The sequence below is a fragment of the Talaromyces marneffei genome, chromosome 5, assembly GCF_009556855.1.
Source record: "Talaromyces marneffei chromosome 5, complete sequence".
Classification (NCBI taxonomy): domain Eukaryota; kingdom Fungi; phylum Ascomycota; class Eurotiomycetes; order Eurotiales; family Trichocomaceae; genus Talaromyces; species Talaromyces marneffei.
Window position 1 is genome coordinate 2,430,173 of NC_072352.1, and position 22,592 is coordinate 2,452,764.

The following is a 22,592-nucleotide window of genomic DNA, read 5'->3' on the forward strand; positions in this document are numbered from 1 at the left end:
CTATATAGTCTAAAAAATGTCTACCAAACATCAATTAATTGATGCTGGGGTCTTCAGTTTCTTGTTTGACAGTCTGAGATATCGATACAACCCCGTGAAATTGATTCAGCGATCAAGAACATTTTGACAACTTGGGAATCAAGATCTCCAACCCTGTGGACGGTAGTATAAATCATAGAAGGTCTCAAAATGATATTATATAAGGTATAATAATGTAGTAACTATAGCATGACCAATGATGGAGGAAAAAAAAAAAAGTCAAAAACCGCTGAAACGCCCCTGTCGCTAAAAATGTATCACAAAAGGTGTATATGGTATGATATGATAAAATGGATGATTGAATGCTGATGATATCCCCCAACCTTTCCCCCAAAAGATCACCAAAATCACCCAAAAGGAGACTGGACTCAGTCATCAAAACTAAACAAAAATGGGCGTGAATGTGACATGATAAATGAATATGAAATTGAAATGGGGGGAAAGAAAGACATGCAAACATTAACAAAACAGCAAGGCGTCAAGAGCAGAGTTCTATATGGATGATGGTATTGATGTATTATTGCCAGCAAAAAAAAAAAAAAAAAAAAAGGGAAGAATAGAAAATGGGGATATATAGTGAATGGATCAGAGCAAATGAGATCAGGGCAAATGAGATCAGAGAAAGAAAAATAAAATTCCATGAAACAGAAGAAAATAATTATGGCCCTGTCGCCGGATGCTGTGGACCAGCCATCTGATAATGTTCGGGTGGCGCATATATCGTCGTATAAGTACCGTCCGCCATCGGTATAGCACTCATACCCGAATTCCATTGCGGAGGATAGGGCTGGCCTTGAGCAGTAGGCGGAGGAGGTGCATGGTGCTGGTATTGAATCGGTTGACCCGAGTAATTGATCGGTATTTGCGCTGATACCGGGCTATGTAATGGTGAAAGCTGGGGTCCACCGGCAGCAGCAGCCGCCGGACTGGTCATGCTTCGTTTCAGTTCTGGTGGTGGTACTGCAGGCGAAGTTGCGAATATGGCGTGTTGATGTGGGTGAGGATGATACATGTCTGGTTGTGAGGGGATTGTGGTCATGGAGCGTGGAGGTGGTGCAGGCCATATCGATCCGTCGGGTTGTACTGTATAAGAGGTAGCGGCAGCGGCGGCGGCAGGACTGAGCATCTGCGGATGATGCGGTATTCCGGTGGGTATCTGTTGAGGATGAGGTGTTGCTGCTGTTAACATTTGGCCTTGGGTCCACATCACCGGTGATGGATTTCCCATGTTGTATGTCGCATTCGGATCGATTGTTTGGCCAGGTAGAAGTTCGGGATGCGCAACTCCGTCTACTGCATTTCTGGTTAGCACATGATAATACGATTCAGCAGCTGATCTGCAGATTTCGCAGAGTCTGCAGACAAAAAGGTTGCCAACCTGGTGAAGTAGTACCATTCGCAAAACCGCCCATTGAAGCCACCGAGAATCCGGCTGAAGGATGGAACCCCGTCGCCGAAATTTCCGGCGTTGTCGCCGCTGAATGCAAAGAAAGTTGCTGGTACTGGTATATCTCACTGGGATCCATTCCGCCTCCTAATCCTGCTGGTGGCGGAGAAGATGAAGCTATTGAAGGGTCGGCTGAAGACGACGGTGTCTCCATTTTGATTCCTCCTGGTCTGGATGACTTTCGATCTGTTGGCGGCTGTTGGTCTACAGGGTAGAATTGACACTCTTTTCTGAGTCGGATACAGTTCTCGCACCGTCCCTGACTATCGTCTGCTGCTACTAGACATCGGATCTTGCGTCGACGGCAATGTACTGTCCCAAAACGACCACGTTAGAAGACTGCTCCAAGGCTTTGCGCTCGTCGCATCCCAAACGGTATCCCAAAGCAGGCACTAGATAGGGAGAAACTAACCACATGCGACTGATGTCCGATGATATCCAAGCTTGTTGCGCTTCTTATCTGCGCCTGATGCGCCTAAGGGTTCCATAATGAGGAGATTCGTAGGGTTCGGTATTGGGCACGCTGTCTCGACCACCACCGAATGCATGCCTCTTCCAATTCTGATAAAGTTCAATTATTCGACTCCGTCTTTTGAAAAAATGATGCTGCCGGGCCTCATAAACATATAGGTATTAAGTAGGTAATGTCGTCCCTCCAGGTACGTCCTTTTGTCGCAGACCTTCCGGAAGGTCTGGCGCTGTTTTCCTTTCCTGTCTGGCTGTATACCAGACAAAATTAAAAATTATATATAGTCAAAACTGAAAATTCACAGACCGATATCATCTGAACCGGTTCAACTTGTATGTCGAGTAATGAAAAGGCAGTCGGATATGCCCCCCGTCGCAACAGCGAGATCCTCTCCTTTTCTTCTGCGCAAGTAAATCAGACCACCGTCGTGCCCCAGCATATAATTATGTATTTGAAAATAGCAGTAGCAACTCGGTCGTTTCTATTTTCCGATGAGACGAATGAAATGTTCAAACCTCAGATCCGATAGGCAATGCGCTAATCTAATCCAGGTAGATTAAATGATGCCTCTTTTTCCTCTTTTTTCCGGAATCTTCCTTTGATTCCTCCTGGCGCAAAAGGAATAACAAAGAATTTTATTTTAGAATATGCTTTGTAGGGTATAACGAAAAAGAAAAGTAAAGAGGAATAGTGGAGAACAGGGAAAAGAAAAGAAGCAAGAGATGAAAGGGACGAGAGCACAGGTACGTCTGGTAGAAGAAGAAAAGAATAAAACAATTATGAAGGAGTGTGTGTGTTGTGTGTGTGAAGAAAAAAAAAAGTATCAGGTCAAAAGAGGTAGGCCATGTGGTTTTCTTTTTTTAAATCAGGATCTAATTTCCTTTTTCTTGCGATAGCAACTTAGTAAGAAACTAGGTATGGTACGCATGTACTTCGGTAGTGTACGTAGCAGTGTACGAGCAGTAGAATATGATTATGGTTAGATTGAAGAAGAGCGACTGGCCGGGGCCTAGTCAAGCCCATTTCTTATGGAGTAGATATTAGATAAAGTTAGCTTTGCTACTTGATACTCCTGTTTAGTGTGGTGCTGCATAAATAGACACCTTCTAGTTAATCCACTATTTAACGAGATTGACGACCTTTTAGTAAGTTCAATCTAAAGCATGCATGTAGCATAGTGGAAGTTCTGAAGAAGGCGCCGAGAAAACAGTAAAAAGGGAAAAAGGGAAACAGAAAGTGGAAGCTAATCGTGGGGTGAAACACTGGGCTTTGACTGTTTTCAGTGTGTTCCAGATGGAGCATTGAGCTAATCCTCTCCTATTCCTGTTATAGCCCAACTAAAACTCATATAGAATTTCAGTTATTCGACGCTAAGGAGTATAGGGATTGATTGGTTCTTTACATCATCAAATAAGCTTCAGGGGCTGAAGAGCCCAATCAGATAACATGAGTTCCATTCTGTTCAAATTGGGTCCCCATTCTTGGATTTACCAGTCATGGAGGCTATCGTTAATGTTACAGACTCCGGAGAAATGTGTTGTTGTAGCACCTGCCCTTGTCCTCATCCTAGATAGTGGGTCAATTTGATTGCATCGAGTTGGGCTCTTTCAATGACGGCATTTTGTTGATGGATAGTTAAATTGAGAAAGAGCTCTCAATATTTGAGAATGGAATATTTAATGAAGCTTATGGAATGCTATCTCGCATTCTGCCATCTATCAATGAAACAAGGATTGACTACGGAAACAAATGTAGATCGAGCTGTAACCCGAATTGTATAGCAGCGTTCCTGGGTGTCTATCAATACTTGTGCCCAACGAGCTGTAAGCCCTTGCAGGGTGTAGCCACCCACAGTGTGGTGTCTTTTGTAATATGCTCCGGAGCAGACACTCCATTCTTTCTTGTCATCCTTTATTAAGGCTTAATAGCATGGCTTGTGGATCGAAAAACTCGGAGAAAGTGGCTAATCAGCCGCACAGATCTCTCTACTCCGTAGGACACTTGAACGGTACCCAATTGAACAGCTGTACAACTATCACCAAGACTCACCTGTCTGGTCAGTAGAGATCCAAGCAAATTTGATTTTGATATATAGAAATGTCGACGGGGAAAGGAAAAATTTTCGCATTTAATTTACTCAGTTCCTTGTGCATGCCGAATTGAGTTAGGAAAGGAAGACTTCAATTCCCTGGTACTCTGTAGTTACATAAGAGTACTGTTATACGGAGTAGAACGAACCCCAGTTCAGCCACGCTGCCACATTTACTTTCACTATCTACTTTATCCAGTTAGACTGTGTTCATTTATCTCATGGCGTCTGCAAGTCAAATATATACCTCATTCAACATTCTGTATTACAGAGTAAAATCCGAAGTCCTCCGACCGAGTACGAGGCAGCATATACTACTACAGAGTAAATGAGGTGAATGCATTCCAATGTCCACTTTCACGTCAGTAGTTGGACGGGCCAAGCAACAAGAAAGGGGCAGATGAGGCAGTATGGAAGACAAGAAAAAGAAAGAATAGCCGGAGAATGACTACTAACTCGAGAAAAGGAGACCGATATCCATGTTCGGAGCAATACAGTCTGGCCAATAGAAAGGATAGTTGGCAGGTGCCAACAGAGGAAATTCCATTCGAGAGAACCGAGAATGCTACTCTAGAAGCACTCGATATGACCCAAGGGCGCCGAATGAGCATTTCACAAGACTCAGATGGAGGTACTCCGGACACTGTGGCCATTCCCAATCGGGCTGAAAGCCCTAAATCACCAACTCCACGAGCTGAACTAACCTGCTCTGGCTAGACCGGAAAAGTGCCAAGATTGAAGCGTGTTTCAGGATCCTCCCCGTTTTAGATGCCTCGCCCAGTAACAGTCGATGCGGTGGGACTCTGGTCATCCGATGATTTTTCTTTTTCTCTTTTGTCATGCACGCCTTCGGATGAAAATTGACCACGATAGCATGAGCTGAATAACCACATGCTGTGTCACAGCAGAATCATGCGCATCGTGTCTGCCGGACCGTCGGTACGCGTTGGTATACGACGTATCTTCCACCGACCCTCAGAAAGCCATAACCGTGACATGCAGCAAGGCATACGAAGTGACCGGGGAGCCCCCGGTACCAGATAAGTATGGCACAAAGCCACTACCACCAGTTCAGCTGGGCTTCGACAGGGATCTTTATCCTGACTCTACGGGTTGTCCTCTGTAGTACGGGAGGGAGCACTGTTTGTAGTATGTACTATGTAGTGGTGGTACCGAGCTACGTCGACAACGATGAATTTCATTTCAACAAAAGCATCTGTATGGAGGTAGTTCACGACACGACGAACTATCCCCATTATGGCAGCTGGTAACCAGATACACTGGAATTGAGGCTGTGGTTGGCTGACATCTACGCTGACAATGACGATATTCCGTACTTACTGGAATTTAACCATTAGTCGACCAATCAATCAGTGTGCTCGGTTGATACTATGATACACTACACCAGAATGCCTTGGACATAGATTGGCTGCCTGATAAGAGCACATATCTTGTGATCATATGTAGCATTCACCATTTCGTTGTGTAGGTTGCTTGCGACCTCGGTGGCAATTGTGTTCGAAAAGCAGTGATTCGCGTTTAGTTACCAAATAAACTTGCTCAACTGCGACAATCATGCCGTATAGAGTAATACGTAGCCACATCTCATAGTGTACCGTACATGTATAGTGCACCAACATTATTAGGTTATCCAATACCGGCCACTACTGGCTAGTATGCGCTCCCTAATATGGAGCAAATGACATGTCCCGATATCTACTAGTATACGTAACCACCAGGAAAGACCAGGAGACTATAACTACGTACATACGTAGTACGTATATCACGGGTAGCATCACTATCGCGAAACTGCCGATCAAGTCCCGCTAACAAACCTGACAGTTTCTCTCCACTAAAACCAGTCGGTACTAGCCGGAGAAGAAAAAGAAGAAACGGAAAATTTCAAACATGCTTCTTTGGTCATGGTGAAGCAGGCTAAATGGGCTGACACTATGTGGAGCAAAGCATGATCCTTAAATTAAACCTTGTCTACACATATGTATTAGTTACAGACCAAGTAAGTCTGACTATATCAACCACTCTGTTATTACTTTTCTATACGGTGACTCCGTACGGAATCGGACTCGGTAGTTGATGATTGAGACGTTGACGTGTTGTCAACTGCCTTATGCTTGCTGTTCTACCGCCAGTCTACATGGAGAAGTACCTACATACTCATTATGATTTCCGGATGCATCCACCGCATCCTCGCGGTGTGCGTTCTCTCACGGAACAAGTCTCCTGCTGGAACGCGTTGCAGATAATCTAGATTTTTTAAATTATACAATTTCAATTTCGTGGCAGTGCAGAAGATCCATGGAACCTCGTACGGAGCAGACTTAGATTGGATTGACGGGGGACAATCGAGATTAAACTATATTTATCGGTTAGTTAAGTTAGTTAACGACCTTAAGTTAGGTAACTAGTCACGCCATCTAAATCATGTAATTAGCTACGTATCATAATAGTCCGGTACCATGGAACTATGTGGTACGTAGTTGTCGATCTTAGGTTCCATGTATGGAATCCCCTTTTCCGATGAATTCCTGCTTTGTTGAAGTTACACTACATGAACAGGGGGTCTATTATGCGAGCTCAATAGGGCGTTAGGTACTTATGCACGTCGACAGGTCTAGTAGCCTGGCGGGCGTTAATCGGAACTGCATCGGAATACAACATATCAATCTCATGGTTTTGGCTGCTAACAACCTTGAAAATGCGAGAATTAGCTGTGCAGTAGATCCATCATATTTCAGTCCATCGCAGTGAGAAAAGCGAGAGGCAAACCCAGCGCAAGATGTGATGGGATACTCCTTGAGGCGAATCGGAATACCCGAGCCAACATTTTCCTTGTACCAGAGGCTAAAGTTAGTTGCATGGCCTACAGGTTAGCCTCCTTTTGTAAGTTCGGTTATACACAGTAGGATGACCTATCTACTTGCTTCAACCTGCTTGAAAAGCTCGCTCTTGTACACCGAGTCTACATATGCGTTCAAGAGGCTTCACGCCGTACTCCAGGATCCAAACGTGCATATGTACCTTCTGCTACGTAGTATGCTGGCTCAAATCCTGAAACTTGCGTCTATTTTCAAGCATCAAGCTGCTACCAAAGTATCGTTACATACATACAGAGAACGCCATAAATCCTACCAATCTTGTGTAGGTAAATGAGAGATTTTCTGCTCTCCCTCCTCATGCTTTTGACGTCATTGAGGGGGACTATCGTTATGTATATTGTCGGGACCTTTAACACAGTACTACAGTAACTTTTTACACTCTCAGCTTACGGATTTGTTGTGTGTCGCATAAGTCTTACCACTAATATCGTCGCCCTCAAACGCAAACAGTGTACATACTACATAAGTCAAAAGGCATTAACTAGTTAACTTATATCATAACTTATTAACTGTACATCGCTGGCGGCGTCTAAGCCTAGTTCTCAGCACTTGTCTCGGGCCCCTCGACGAGTCACAAGAGTTGTATGTACAGCGAGATAATATGCTTACTGCTCAACGCTAGTTAACTAGCAGACTAGTGCGTATTATGCAGTGTTAATAGAAAGTCCAGAATCGGGATACCAGCTCTGATACCAACCACTGAATCGACTTTGACTCCGAAGACTTGATGTACTGTATGCTTTCATCCAACAGCTACCTAGGTATACTATATACAACACATACCATGGGTTCATGATGGGATGGGTATATCAACTGTATCTTTTTGAATATAAGAATAATTTAATTAGCTAACTATATCCTTGCTGTAAAGGACGTTGTGTGACATCAATATGTACGCAGCTAAATGTACCTCTCAGAGGTAATCAGCCTTGGAGGTCTCATACTCAAAATCTAGAAATGTAAAGTAGCAATGTGAGTTCATTTTCTGCCTAACTCCCCTTCCCTATTCCGAATCCTGAGAAAACGAGTGGTCTTGCATTGCATGCATGCATAATGCAACGCAATGCCATCTCATCTGATTGGAGCTGTTCTCTACATACGCACAACTTCCTTTCTCTTAGCATACTGCATACTACGCCGAACAAGAAACTCCATGCATGATACTTACCTCAAACGCATGAAAAGAAGCTATTTCAAGTGTAGAAAAAACGGGGAACAAGCTTGCGTACCTACCTGATAGCCATGCAAGTTTGTTGACCGCCAGATCCAAGCTCAATTTAATTGGCTGGTTTCATCTATCTTTGCATACCTCTCTTGCGTCTGTTTCCATCCAAAGACTATATTAATATGTCCGATATATCCATAGATGTAATCTATATCATGGACTCCATGCCTAAGGAAGTATAGGTACCTAAGATAGCTGGGATCTATATTAATGACATATCCGATATGTGCTCTGGGACCTCGGGAAGTGCGGAGTATGAAACGTAGTAGGTCTGAGAATTGAATAGCTCGGTGATTTGATATCTGGATCGGGGATGTTTCATATTCTTAAATGCTTGGTTTGGATGCATTTCATACGTAGTATACTACATTTGGAAATATCTCCACAATACTCCAGGAATTCTTTGGTACCATACGCCGTTCTATGTGTGATTTCTTGCTATCAAAAAATTAGATATGAAGAGTCTTTCTTGGAAGCATTGACCTATATACAATAGACTGAAATATTCTCTTGGCGGAATATCGTTCTATACAAATGTGTGAAAGTGTGATGGACCTATCAAACTCGGTGAGACAACTCGGATGAAGATGCATTGGCGTTCGGCATACATGTACTTGGATTCAACATAGGCACCAAGCTGTATTCCTTCATTGCAGCAACTGCCATAATGTAACAGCTCATTACAGACATCTGAGCTCAAATATCGATATCTTAAAGTTCAAAAATGTTATATATATTCTTTGGTTCGTCCACCGAATTGAGGCGTCGAAAGATAAAACCGTCGATTTAGCCGCGTACACAATTATCGGCCCCGGCATGACTACTAATGCATACGCTTTGACGAACTTGCTTTTAGCCGGGTTGAGCCGTATATAGATTGGGCTTTGAAATGGAAGGTGTGAAGCGCACGAGATGGTGGTCACCAATCGATGGAGTGGAGGTAATGTTGACTCGATCCCTATGAGTCCACATTCTTGCCCGGCGTATGTTGCTAGTCCTGTTTCCTTGGCATGTGGCTCGTATATTACTACGAGTAAGTTCTTGTGTTGAATTGAAGTCCAAGGCGTGTCTGCTAAACTTCTCAGTAGTCGTACCAGTAGCAAGCCGACTCGAGCTCGTAGTATGATCGATCTGTTGCTGGGCAAATGACCTATCAGCTCTCAGACCTCCCTCGTCTCTCGAAGGACCTTGAACACCGCCGCCGAAGCCCGTCCAACTTCGCCTCCTTCCTTACGAGCATTGTCCACCCCACGCTCAATAGCCTTGCGAAACATATCACCAAAAACTCGTAGCCTATCTTCGCGGCTTTCATACATTTCACCCTCGGCATCACGCGGTTGACCAAAGAGATTTAGATAAGCGTAAGGCGCAGAGCGGTCTGGGATCATGTTTTGCTGAACGGAGAGGTCAAGCGGGAAAAATTCCACACCCGTGTCATGGCCTGCAATTGCCGTGACAGACGCATCTTGTATGGCTGTTTCCTCGCTGCTGATGCCGGCGCGGAGAAATTCAGCAAGAGCATGAAGAGCCTTAACCATCGGCCGACCTTCGCTACCGGCCTTTCCAAATGAACTTCGATTTGAAGACCACTTCGCCGACTCCTCAGTATGCCATCCGAGAAGAGACAGAAAACAATTCAACGTCTTGATCCAGCCTCCAGGGCAAGATACAACTTCTCCTCCGGCGGTCTCCACCAGCCACCCAAGAGCTTCAACTGAAGAGGAGCGAATATCTGCCGCTAAATGTGTCATTCCAGCTCGGATGTAGGGTAATAATTGGGCAGCGTGGGCCTCTATATCAGCTGTTGGGAGAGTCTTGAGAAATTTCAAGAGCTGTGCTCGTACGCTATTGCTGGCGTCTAGAAGTAAAGGGACAAGTTTTGGTATCATTACACTCACGGGCTGTGGTAATGGCGAATCCACAGGGCGAGATGATACTGATGTTGTAAGATGCGCAAGGGACTCTTTGCGCTGCGTGTCGGATTTGCTTGATAGCAGAGATAGATGATGTGAGAATTGCGAAGAGCTTGTTGGTGCATTGGTGGAAAGTGATTGTTGGTTTAACACAATTGCTATGTTTGTTAATAACAAGTTTAAATATAAGATTCAAAGTATTGATACATACCTTTCGATCTAAAACTTGTATCTGTAAAGTTTGCAGGCTTGGGCTTAGCCTTGCCAACCTTGAGCTTCGGTTTCTAGAGTAAAATCATAATATGTTAGCCGATCAGCATAGATCGAATTCGTCCTGAAATACGAACCTGGAAATCTTTCTGCTTCTCCTTCTTCCTCTTCGTACTGGAGCCCATCTTTACTGAATCGAGTGAACCGAGTCCTTTTGTCTAAGGTCGAATAATCTTTTTGCCCAGCGTCGTGAGATTGAATCAAAGAAATAGACTGTTGATTAAGAATATGAGAGCGATATTGTTATGCTACTTTGAAAAAACCAAGGGGGCGTATTGGCTCATTGATTGTTGTTGGTTGATGCTCTATTTCTCAACTTTTTTGATGCCGAGAATAAATTTCTTATCAGCACGTGACCTTTACGGTATCTGGCGGATACACGTGAGTCAGAGCTCGAAGCTCCACCAATGACGTACTCCGACTTATCCTCGTACGATTTCCTCTCCAACCTCATCTTCACAATCAAACCATTCAAATCAGAAAAAAGAACCCCCATATTTCTCAGTGTCCATTAGAACTACAAGGCCAAGATGTTCAGAATTGTATGTCCATCACCCGTCATTCGCGCCACAGCCCAATTCCCGCCCACTTCCATTGGAAGAAAGAGCTAATAACAAAAACAGCACAAAACCCTCGACATAATAACCGTCTTCCACAAACCCTCCCTCCCCGGCTCAACACGTGTCGTCAACCTCCTCCGCACCGCATCCGCAAACGCCACTGAAATTGCAAACTCCACTCCAGACCAAGCCAGTGATCCTACGCCCTTCGCAAAGGGTTCATCGGGAGCAGACGCTCCCCTGCGCGACGACTTTGAGGTTGAAATTACAGAGTCTCTACCTACACCGGATCAATTGAGTACGATAATTGACTACTTGGGGTCAAAGGGTGTGAAGCCTGGTGCCGTTGTGCAGGGTGCGGCTAGTAAGGCTGATGCGTTGAAGAAGTTGAGTGAAACTGGGTTTGCAAGGCCTATCGTACGTTTCTCCTCTACGCCTTCAGGATTATAAATACAACAATCTATTAGCATTTTTTGACTGACTGGGTTTTGGTAGGTGGTCGACTGGAGTAACGGAAAGGCCGTTATAGGCGACAACGAATCGGAAATTCTGCGTCTGTTAAGGAAAGGGGATGAGTCGATCTAATTCAACTTCCTTCTTGTCATTCCTTTCTGAGATATGGGAAAGGGGGTTTTTTTTTTAAAAAAAAAAAAAAAAAATTACAATCACCACTCTACCAAGAACTTTGAATGGGTTATCGAATGAAATATGATTGGATATGTTGTACACTACTTTTTGAGCCTTCAATCATAGTCATAGCATACTACGAATGTCAACTTGTTTCCTCGCTGATCGATATCTTGAATTTGCGCCCTTTGTTTCGGAGTTCTTGTCGTTGTTGTTGATCACTTGGTTGATGCAAGTGGATAGTTCTTGCAGAGCATCATTCACTTCTGATGTCGTATCGCTGGCGCCTTGGAGGTTGATGGTTGAATGACTCGAGTTGTAGTCTGGTACGCCATGCCTAATAATGGCGTCGTTTGCGGTGGTGAAGTCAAATGGTGGGGGAGAGCCATATAGACGAGGAATAGCAGTGCTGTTGTCGATGTTGGTAGTAGCACTAGTCATGGCTTTGCTCAAACGTGCGTCCCGATGGTTCGCAAGGTGCGAATTCGTGTCTTCTGGTTGTGTTTGTAGTTGTAGTTGTAGTTGTAGTTCCATATCCTGGAAATGGACCATGTTGGCTTCAGGACTTGCCATATTCAAAGCTTTGAAGACGGGAATGAAATAGGAAAGAAGGAATCTTGAGAGAACAAAGGACACATTTCTTGAACTGAGAATGAGGCCTCATGGTGTAGGATCTGGATAGCCAATTGGAATAGACTCGTAATAGTTAAGGTTGTAGATAGTCTGATGTAACAGTTCGGAATTGATGGCCGTGAAGTTACTTACAGTGATACCAGGCTTGCAAATGCATCAGTTGATTTGATTCTGAGGTTTAATTGAAACCAATTAGATGCACAAAACTCGAACAATATCAATTGATTGTACTCTGAAAAGTCATACTCATACACGGTGTGAACAAAAAAAAACGTATGCCAAATAACACAGACAAGTACTACAATTAAGAAGAAAAAAACACAGGTCCCTCTTTAAGCCCGGAAAGAAAAACCGTATGTATGAATAATAATGGTCAATACCCAGAAGTAAAAAGCTGAACTGATGTCCGGAGAATTAAAATTCACTTGGGTAAACGCAAAGTGAAAAGAATCAAATAAAACAAATTGGTTGACTCAAGCCTGCTTGATATCAGCCGTGTCTCGGCCAATGCTAGAAGATCGTCCCGAATGTGCCCTCTGTCAAAATGGACTTCCGAGGACTTCCTCGACCATCTTCCACTGCTGGCTTGCGATGTCTACTCAAGTCAGTGACACGTCTAACGTGATACTCGACAGAAAGCTTACCTGAATGTGAATCCAACAAACAATCCTTTGCTCATTTTCTCGTCCCGATCTGCCATCTCCTCTAATTGGCGTTGCTTGTCGTGTACCTCTTTGTACTTGGCCATATCAGCCTCATTGCTGAAATCATCGAAATAGCCCGCGTCTGTTTCCGAGTCCAGCTCTGGAACGAATGGTGCCATACGCTCTCGCAACTTATTGAAATCCACCTCGGCAAAGTACTCATGCTCATGGATCTGCTGGATGTTTTTGAAGCGCGTCTCCTTCGCTGCCACTAAACGTGTGATCAAATCCCAAGTTCGGCGGGACAGGAAATAATTCGGATCTTCATATTGTGGTTTCCTCAGTACCTTCTGCCAGCGCTTCAGATTCTGCCATGTCTCATCCACAGTAGCACCGGCAAATGGAGGATATCCAGCCAACGCTTCAAAAAGCATACACCCTAAGCTCCAGTAATCCACAGTGAAGTCATAGTCCTCACCCTTTAACACCTCAGGTGCCATGTAATCAGGAGATCCGACTATGGAATTGGCATAATTGACCTCACGTTCGCGAAGCGACCGGTATCCTTCACGTCGTTCCGCTGCCGTTCGCTGTTCCATAGGTCGCCCAAACGGAACCGATGTATTGCCGACCTCCTCCAATTTGATGCGCATTGATTCAATCTTACCAGGGTTCAGCATACCTGCAGCAAGGCCGAAATCGGTCAATTTAACGTGCCCAGTGCTATCGATCAAGAAATTCTCTGGTTTCAAGTCTCGGTGAATGTAACCCAGATTGTGCAGAGCATCGACACAGCTGAACATTTCCGCGACATAAAAGCGTGCATGACGATTGTGCAAAACCCCGGTGTTGTTAAGCAGGGTTCGGAAGTCACCACCTGGTACATATTCCATGGCGAGATAGATCTGCTGGTCATCTTGGAAAGCATACAAGAGTTTCACCAGCCAATCGCTCTTAGCAGCAGTCAGAATATCACGCTCGGTCAAAATATGACGAATCTCATCGAGCTTGAAAAGCAGCTTCTTGCTCATTATTTTCAAAGCGCACACCTCACGGGTATCTTTCTTCTGTGCCAAATAAACCTGTCCATATCCACCCTGACCAACCTGGGTCAGAATGTGGAAATCACCATGTCGCAAACGAGTGCGTCTTTTACGGAGATTTGCACGTTCGCGGCCGAGGTATTTCTGAAGCGCAGGCTCGTACTCTTCGGCGGGAGTCTCTGGAGGCGCAGGGTAGGCTGCCTTGAACTGGTTGTACCGGGTTTGGCGATTGTGCACATAGCTGAGTATGTCAAAATAATGATCGAGGAAATCTATTCTTTATTAGTTGCAGTCAAAAGAAAGCAAAGAAAGGACCTACAAAGCTGGGTCACATTAGCCAGTCGCTTGACCTTGGGCGTCTGAAGCTTCTCAAGCTCCTCCGGTGTCAAACCGCGCATCGTCTGATTCTGAGCCCTTCGCACACTGTCCATATTATCACGCTGTTGATACTGTTCCATCCTAGACACGGCAGCCGAATTGGCATTGAGGCCTAGCTCTTTGCCCAGGCGTGGCACATTTGGCGGAGCATTCTCCTTATTCGATCGGCGCGTTGGGCTTCCGGGGACTTGTTGGTAGGCCTCTTGATGGATAACACTTCCATTGAAGTCTTCTAATACAGATAATCCCTTGCCCGGAGAGCTTGGTGTGCTGAAACCTGACTTTGTGGGGGAGGATGGAGTCAATTTCATCGCTTTCTCAAAGACACCAGGCAAATTCAACGCCCCAGGAGGCATTCGATTCTTGCTGGGGCTTCCAGTTGGCGTTTGCACTGGACTTGTGAATTCATTTTGGCTGTGAGTAGGTGTGGAGGGTCGGTCGTAGTTCTCTTGGCTGGCGCGTGTATGGAGTAGCGGGGGAGGAATAGGGAGTTGAAGGGCGCTTGGTCTTGTAGGTGAGCCTGAACCTGAAGCGAAGTTTGAACCGGCCATCGTTCAGATATGGAAGGATATTTTATTTTTATCAAGGTAGGCGGTGTTGAGATGCTTTTGCCGCGCGAAATGGCGACTGTGGAGTGTACCTGATCTAATGGCGGGGGGTGAAGAGCATGTGTTTAGCAGTTGTTTCGACAGAAGACTGTCTGTCAACAATCAATTGGGACGAAACCTCGCTGTGAAGAAGAGCAACAGAGATAAGCAAAAGCAGAGTCGAGCTGAAGATGTACGTAGTAAGTTAGAAAAAAAAGAAAGCAGAAAAAGAAAAGAAAAGAAAAGAAGCAAGCGACAAGGGATGGCAGTACAGTCAGAAAGCAGTGAAACTGACTGATCTCATCGGGTGGGGGATCGTACACTGAATGAATCTGGCAGGAAGGAGCCTTGGAACAACGAGCAGGAAGCGGGAAGTTCGCCCCTCTGTACCCAATCAGATCCAGTGGGGACACGTTGCCTGGGAAACAATCGCCCGACATCACCAAACACTCAACTACTTTGTAAACAATCCTCAGCCAGCCCTGTGCCCTGTGGATATTGCTGCTTGGTCCTTGCTGATTAATTCAAGGATTATGAATCGGGATCTGGGTCCCATTGACTTGTTCATCGTCAAGTCCAGGTACAGAATAGTAGCTACTTGACTGCAGCATTCAAGACCATAAACATTTGGTACTCCAAACATGCTGAACATACTGGCGATCACGAATTCCTCGCCTAAAATAAGCTTATGACTCGCTTGTCCTGACGTACACCATCCCTCGGGCAGTGAGAATGTAAACTAGCGAAAGCTAAACATGTCTATCTTATTGAACAATCACCTGCATGGAGTCGATCCATAACCATCCAGCCAGTGGGGTGGGGACGCCCATCAACAAAGCTATTTTTGTATTTTTGTATTTTTGTAAAGTCTGGATTGAGATGAAAAAGAAAAAAATGGAAAAGAAAAATAATCTTATATTCGGATCATAAATGCTCTATTGGCACCAGGCCCCAAGAATAAAACCTCAATAATTCAACAACTGAATATCCGTCCCGTCGTCGTTCCGCTATGAGATGAATGAAAAAAAAGTGCCAATAACTCGATTCATGAAAACATCAAAGTGTCTAAGCAGCACCTTCCTTTCGCTGGCCAGTCTACATCAAGCAATAAATTGTCAGTACCTATGGTGTACACTTGAAGTAAAGAGAACCCAGATATCAGAACATACGTAGAATGCCAACCCGTAAGACGGCGTGGTGAAAGTAATCTTTGAACCCTTGGGGAAGTAAAAGACATCACCAGGCTTGGCAGTGACTTTTTGGCCCGTCTCGTCGGAGATTTCGTATTCTCCCTCGAGGATGATCTTCATTTCGTCGTAGGTGTACTCGTAGACGAGCGGGGTGCCCTTTTCTAAACGGTAGAGACCGCAAGAGATGGGTTTTTCGGCGTTATTCTTTTCACTGTGCAACAATGAATTATGGTCAGCTTCGACATTGGTCGTATCAGATGACCATCGGAACATTTTGTTCGCTTAGGTCTGACAACGTACCTGCTGGAAATATCACCCAAGAAAGCATTGTCATTGGCAATCAGAGGAGGCTTGAAGGTGCTCTGAGCCTTCTCATAGTAGGTCATTCCAATGGGGGCCATTTTTGCTTCTTTGGAGGTGGTGGTAGTACTCTTACTGTTGCTGGATACACGACTTAAAATGCTACCCATTGTATTATCAGAAGAGGAGAAACGTGTATCTATATATTCGAAAAAGTTGGAGATCCAAGGATTCAAAAAATGAAGTGGAAACGAAGTGGAAACGATAAGGATCTATCTCCACGTCAGGAGAAATAGGAAACTTGATCCTTTTTAAATTTTATCAGAATCTGCCGAGCACCAGTATTTGGTGAAGATACTAATGGGTCTGTAAACCCGGAAAGGTACATATCCAGACATTGCCAATTCAAGGGGTCTCTTTACTCCAAAGCGTGTAGCTTAGCAATTGTCAAGGGTTATTAAAAATCCGTAACCAATAACTTGTAATGAATTAGCAGATAAGATGTTTGATAACCAAATAAAAGAATGGTATCATAAGCTTCTGTGTCCGTTTTACTCCAATTATTTGTCCATGAATACATAGAGTAAGAAGGGATGGTCCATGCGGAGAAATCGGATTGTATGAGGAGAAACATTTGCGCTCTTCCTATACGAAGTTTTGTGCCGATTATGTTAATGATACTATATATAAGTGGTATCTCTGAGCCGAAGTAATCTCATATGTTTTTTGAACATTCTTACTTTGTGCCGGTTATACAAATAGAAGAAGCCATCCATGGATTCTACAGGCTTGACAGACAATCTATCCATAGAGGCGAGGAATGTTAGATACTACCCCTCCATCCTTGCTACCCCTCACACGATAAACTACAACTTGTAAAAAGATAACTACGTATACAATATCTTAAAGATATCCACTTTCCTGAAGATTAACAGATTCTGGCCTACACGCCTGGGAAAAGGGCACTCTGGGAACATTTTTCCTATTTAGGAAAGAAAATGTCTCGATCCCGTGAAAGTTGGCCCGATGTGGCTTAGCGCGTATAGTTGCCCTAATTCCCCTAATCCAGCCCAAGTCCATCGCTTCAGAACAAACACTGAAGGCTTAATCTTATCGCTGTGAGATTCTGAGGCAATCTAATGACAGAAGTCGGCCGAATCGAATCAGCGTGAATATGAATCTGAGTAGGATTGATTAAAAATCCGAATTCGTCAAATCTCTGTAGTAATTTTAATAGCAACTAAGACTTTCAATTCTGATATTCAATCCTTCCACCTATCTGTATATCTAGAACATGCACAATTCATGGGTTTGGCTTTCCAAAAGAGTACACCTAACCAAAAAGACTACGACCCATCCTCCCAAATGCCCCGCGCTTTGTCCCAAGACGCATATGCGATGCAACAGCGACAATATATTGCCCTTAGAAGGAAATAGTCATTTGCCTCTCCTCTCCCACCTGAGTCACCAAGGGCGTTCCCTGCCAAAGCGCACTCTTACGCGATAGTTTGATATAACAATAACTATTTTTTTAAGACAATAGTCCGCTCTCAGCTGGGCTGTCATCAGGGAAGATGAACACATGACATGGTGTCGATTACATGATCCTTTTATTGAAGCTGTGAGTATAGAACGACGATGGTACCGTGTTTTTTACCTAATACTGCACTATCTTCCACGCGACTTCGCTTACTTTTCACGGCTGTATTGTACTTCTATACACAGTAACATTCGGTACAGAATCTGGAATCAAATCAAGTTTTTCGAGGTTACCTTTATCCGCTGAACCCTAACCAGTAGTTAATGTTAAAAACGAGGCTTTCCACGGGAAATAATCACATTCCCCGTCTAGTGCGGCTAGAAATTATAGAATAGCGAACGGAAAACCCGCCCCCGTTGCTGCATGGTTGTTTGCAGAGACTTGATTCCCATGCTCAGATTGCGTGTTCCTGACCCCGCCCTTGAGAAAATCTTGGACTTTTAGGCGACTTCGATCGCAGTTCATTCCTATTTAACCATCGGATTTCAAGCACAACTGGGTACGCTTCTATACCTACATTGACCTCCATTCATGCTAATCTGTACAGGTTGACAGCAGGCTCAGTCCTGTTTCTCACTAAGAATCAACCGAAAGAAAGAATCCGACTCAAAAATTCAGAACAGGTAATTTCATTCTTACATTCTTACTCAATCTCCAACGAAGCCCATTCGGAAAGATAAGTGTGTGTATGTGTGTATATTTACGATTTTTCAAGATATCCAATTTATTTATACACAACCAAAAGAAAAGAGAAGATCGAGGATAATCTATTTAAAAGCCAGCTCCATCACGAATATCACGCCCAATGCAGAATAACATTGCGACTTTTTTGTCCGTCCCTTTTGCAGCAGAACGACCCAGGAACTTCCAAGGTGGTACCCATATCGACAGTCTCTGAGAATAGGGTGTGTTGCGTATAAAGAGAAAAAATTAATCGCCGAAAGGGAAAGCAGCAATTTAGCCATTATATCGGAAGATTGAAACAATTATTCGCGGCACTATCAAAAACCTGGATTGTAACTTTTGTGTGTCCAGTGTCTAGCCTGCAGTCCAAAGCGCCAAAAAGAAAAAGAGGCCCAACGCGATCACCTTCGTCCATTTTACCTCATATCCTCCGAAGTAGGCTTGCCCGCCTCATCCGTCGCCCTGCGTCAAGAACAAAGAGTAGACGAAAAATCAAATCAACACCTGGCTAATTGCAGACTTGGAAGCCTCAAACAAGAGGAAGGAAAACCGTCGCTTTCTTATCGCATAACGTCGTAATACAAGAAGGATCGCCCCGAAAAAAATAAAGTCAAATTACACGAAAAGGATATTGCGACAGCGACCACTATACAGCCTATCAAGATGCCAACCGTTACCATGACCAGCGAACTCGAGCATTATCTTGACTCGCTCCGCTCGTTTCTCGACCAAAATCCCAGCTTTCAACCATCGCCAGCCAGTCCCAAGATTGATCATCGAATGGAATTATGCCGAACCGACTCCGGGTCTGGAAGTGTGCAAGGCCTGGACACGAAGTCCACGCCCGATACCACGGTGGAACAAAATGAACAATATCGGGGTGCGCAATGGAAAACTCTACCATCAACCCAAAAGAACTATGGATCTTTGAGTTAGCTATTGCAATTTCGGTGATCTTGGATTTTTTGTGTGTGTGTGTTTTGTATTTACCTTCCCAGTTCCAATCTCTCATTACTCCAACCCAGTGATGACTCCCTCGGACCGTCTGTTCAAAGTCAAGTTCTTCTACAATTGGCGCTATTGAGTCTTGTCTTTTATGTGTAGGGCTTGTAGAGTATAACCCCCCCAATGCTTGGTTGTTATCAATCGGCGTTCCATACACATTGCCTGACTTTGATGGATGCTCCCCATGTATCACCATGGATCCCTTCCGACTCCCAGGACGTGATCGCAATCGTAGACGCTCTGCCTTGGCTGCATCCCTCCGCCTCCAGACCTCGCGGATGACTTCGACACATCGGTCGATATTGCCGATCCTAAGTCGGTTTTGCATGGCCACCCATCGTTGCATAATCCATTCCCGGTCTTCCTCATCCTCAAACTCACAACTCGCCACAAACAAAGGAAAGATATGTAGAATATTCGTTCTCGAAGAAAGAGGCACCGTAGCCAGCAATTTTAAGGTGTTGTTTGCAAGGATGAACGATGATGGCGAAGGGATTTCGGGAACGGCCTGATGGAGATAAAGAAGAATTGCCCATCGGTATGCATATGCTGTCTGTATACTGTCTTGAAGCTCGGATTGAGGGTCTTCCGGTGGATTGAAATGATTAGGGAGGACCCAGCGATCGATCGCATTTTTGAGTTCCCGAGCATGGGAAATGATTGCAAAGGAATTCTTATCGCTTTTCCGTATCCGCTGCACAAGATTTGCTACATGACCCATGAGAGGGAATAGAGTAGTTGCACAGCCCATCAAAGGATCAACATCATGGACCCCATCTTCTGGTATTGCAAAACGGGGATCGCCTGGTTCCTCCGTTTCAGCCTCATCCATAGAAGTAATTCGAGCAATTACATCCATATATAGCCAAGTATTATACAAGAAACGAATTCGCCCCAACTCATCTGATGGCGGGTGCCGCCGGACTCTTGTTCTCAAAGTCTGTTGCATGAGAGCCCTGGCGCCCTTGAGATGCTGGATGCCAGTGGAAGTTTGTTGATCCCATGTCTCCGCAAAAGCCAACGATAAGGTGGTCGCCAACGCAGCATCAGTTTGCATTTGTCCCATACCCTGAACCATAAAGTTGATACTTCGGCGCATGTGCTCCATTCCAAAAACTCGCAAAGCTGGATTGTCTTTGGATGAATGGAAAGCTGCCATGGATATAACAGCATGATATAGAGCAGATGACTCCCTTGCCATGGGCCAAATCAGATTTCGCCACGGGTTTTCTGTAACTCCGTCCTTCACTGAGAGAATACCGCAAGTCAAACGGTCAAATCGAACAATGAGCGACTCTTCGCTACCGGGAGCAGGCTCGAGCTCCTGAAATAGCATGGTCGCCATCGATAGATCGGGTGACATATCCACTTGCGTAGTTGGTGGAGGGCTATCCTTGACAGGCCAAAGCTGAAAGCCAGGCTCTGATTGTCTGATTATGTTTTCAACATCATCAGCGTCCTCCTCTAGCATTGATGTGAAACTAGGCTGACTACTTGGCATGTTCATTACCACTTGATCCAGGTCAGTGGGCAAGGAATGTGATATTGAATCCAGTTCTGCACTTGAGAATATGAAACCAGATAATTCTGTCTCGGGGGTGTTGAAGATGGTTGGTGGGTTGAACTCGTCCAAAGTCGGGACTCTGAAGTTCAGCCCATGTGAGTTTGCAATTAACGATGCCGAATCAGCAAACATAGAAGTCTCTGGCAGTGATAGTTCATCTGGAAGGGAGCTACTTATTGGTGAAAAGAAGTTCGGCTGCTCTTTTGAACTCAATATCTGTCCTGAAGACGCAGAGCTTCTTCTTGCCGCCTTACGTGGTTGTGAGGATTCATCGCCATTTGTGTCAGGCGGTGGCGATGCTATAAATATCAGTTAAGGATGGAACTAAAAACATCCGAAAAGAAATGATATACCTTTCTTTTTAGGGGCAGCCTTGGGAGCGGTCTGTGTTTCCTCAAAAGGTCGCCATTTGAAGTCTTTCTTATATCCACCGCAGGTCACATTTCGTTTATGACATTGCTGACAACTACCAGGGAATAAAAGAAGGGACATTAGCAATCGCATTTCCCTACGCGAGGCTTATTTTAAATAACTTACCTTGGCTTGGTTTCGTCACACTTCAGTCGTTTGGCTTTACAAGTAATACAGCCTGTGCTGGTCAGCATGTCTCATATTCGGATACCACCACCGGAAAGTACTTACCGTTTCGGCTTTTGGATTGTTTAGGTCGCTGAGTGCCGTTTGTAGGAATGGCAATCGCAGTAGACTTTTTCTTTGGACTTGTTGCAGTTCTTCGAGTGTTCGAATTAGTCTTATTAGATATTGGTGTAGGAGCAGGGGGATCTAGAATGGCCGAAGGCGAAGGGATCCTTATTGTATCCATAACCATATAAAGATCTCTCACACCGAGTTGAGAACAAAGTGTATGCTGGCGAGCATAACCAAAGAAAGATAAGAGACCGGATGGAGGGGATAAACAAGCGTGGGCGTAGGGAAATGACGGTATAGATAAGACGGACGAAGTGGAGTAAAGCCCGTGAGTTAGCTGTATCGAGCAAAAAAAAGTGCCTATCTGTTAACGATAATGCCTTTTTTTCCTCTTTTCCAACGAGCGAGTCAAACATGCATGGAAAGTAAATTCACTGACAATCAACGCAGGGCACTGAAAAACAATAGGGTTGTATGCAGGTCAACGGCAGCGTCTTCTGGTAAATGAAATGTGGACGTCAATGTTATAAGTAGATAACGGTTCCAGGGCTTATCTACTGCAGATGGGGAAAGTTGTGTTAGTTGGTCAGTCAGGATCCAGATGGTGGGCGGAGATCAAAACGAGGAGCTTACAACCTTGCGTTATTGGCAGATAAGTGGTCTATGCGGGGAGCAAACTGCGAATCACCACGGAGTCAGTTGGGCGAATTGTCCATTGGGCATTGGCTCTGTGAGCGAGCAGCCGATAGGAAGAAAATGATAGGCACAATGACTCTACGTAGTATTTCGTACCTACCTACAGTACAATGCTGCCAGTGTCTTGCTGCCGATTCCACTTTA

The 22,592-nt window shown here is 44.6% G+C and overlaps 7 protein-coding genes across 7 annotated transcripts; 1 reads left to right on the forward strand and 6 right to left on the reverse strand.

Annotated features, from left to right (window-relative positions):
- Positions 1-697: 697 nt before the first annotated feature.
- On the reverse strand, positions 698-1,974 carry EYB26_007207 (uncharacterized protein; the record flags this gene model as incomplete). The annotated part of the gene is made up of 3 exons (XM_054266479.1): positions 698-1,332; positions 1,418-1,798; positions 1,899-1,974. The coding sequence occupies 3 exons, from the start codon at positions 1,972-1,974 to the stop codon at positions 698-700; spliced, it is 1,092 nt and encodes a 363-aa protein (XP_054122454.1).
- A 7,352-nt stretch (positions 1,975-9,326) lies between these two features.
- On the reverse strand, positions 9,327-10,474 carry EYB26_007208 (uncharacterized protein; the record flags this gene model as incomplete). The annotated part of the gene is made up of 3 exons (XM_054266480.1): positions 9,327-10,237; positions 10,291-10,363; positions 10,427-10,474. The coding sequence occupies 3 exons, from the start codon at positions 10,472-10,474 to the stop codon at positions 9,327-9,329; spliced, it is 1,032 nt and encodes a 343-aa protein (XP_054122455.1).
- Positions 10,475-10,879: 405 nt separating this feature from the next.
- Positions 10,880-11,494, forward strand: EYB26_007209 (uncharacterized protein; the record flags this gene model as incomplete). Its single annotated transcript, XM_054266481.1, has 3 exons — positions 10,880-10,891; positions 10,973-11,326; positions 11,405-11,494. The coding sequence occupies 3 exons, from the start codon at positions 10,880-10,882 to the stop codon at positions 11,492-11,494; spliced, it is 456 nt and encodes a 151-aa protein (XP_054122456.1).
- Positions 11,495-11,662: 168 nt separating this feature from the next.
- Positions 11,663-12,109, reverse strand: EYB26_007210 (uncharacterized protein; the record flags this gene model as incomplete). The annotated part of the gene is made up of 1 exon (XM_054266482.1): positions 11,663-12,109. One exon carries the CDS (start codon positions 12,107-12,109, stop codon positions 11,663-11,665), a length of 447 nt encoding a protein of 148 aa, XP_054122457.1.
- Positions 12,110-12,679: 570 nt separating this feature from the next.
- Positions 12,680-14,785, reverse strand: EYB26_007211 (uncharacterized protein; the record flags this gene model as incomplete). Its single annotated transcript, XM_054266483.1, has 3 exons — positions 12,680-12,764; positions 12,814-14,128; positions 14,176-14,785. 3 exons carry the CDS (start codon positions 14,783-14,785, stop codon positions 12,680-12,682), a joined length of 2,010 nt encoding a protein of 669 aa, XP_054122458.1.
- A 1,101-nt stretch (positions 14,786-15,886) lies between these two features.
- On the reverse strand, positions 15,887-16,412 carry EYB26_007212 (uncharacterized protein; the record flags this gene model as incomplete). Its single annotated transcript, XM_054266484.1, has 3 exons — positions 15,887-15,916; positions 15,991-16,222; positions 16,312-16,412. The coding sequence occupies 3 exons, from the start codon at positions 16,410-16,412 to the stop codon at positions 15,887-15,889; spliced, it is 363 nt and encodes a 120-aa protein (XP_054122459.1).
- A 3,026-nt stretch (positions 16,413-19,438) lies between these two features.
- On the reverse strand, positions 19,439-21,927 carry EYB26_007213 (uncharacterized protein; the record flags this gene model as incomplete). Its single annotated transcript, XM_054266485.1, has 5 exons — positions 19,439-19,452; positions 19,526-21,403; positions 21,458-21,570; positions 21,642-21,693; positions 21,747-21,927. 5 exons carry the CDS (start codon positions 21,925-21,927, stop codon positions 19,439-19,441), a joined length of 2,238 nt encoding a protein of 745 aa, XP_054122460.1.
- Between the last annotated feature and the right edge of the window lie 665 nt (positions 21,928-22,592).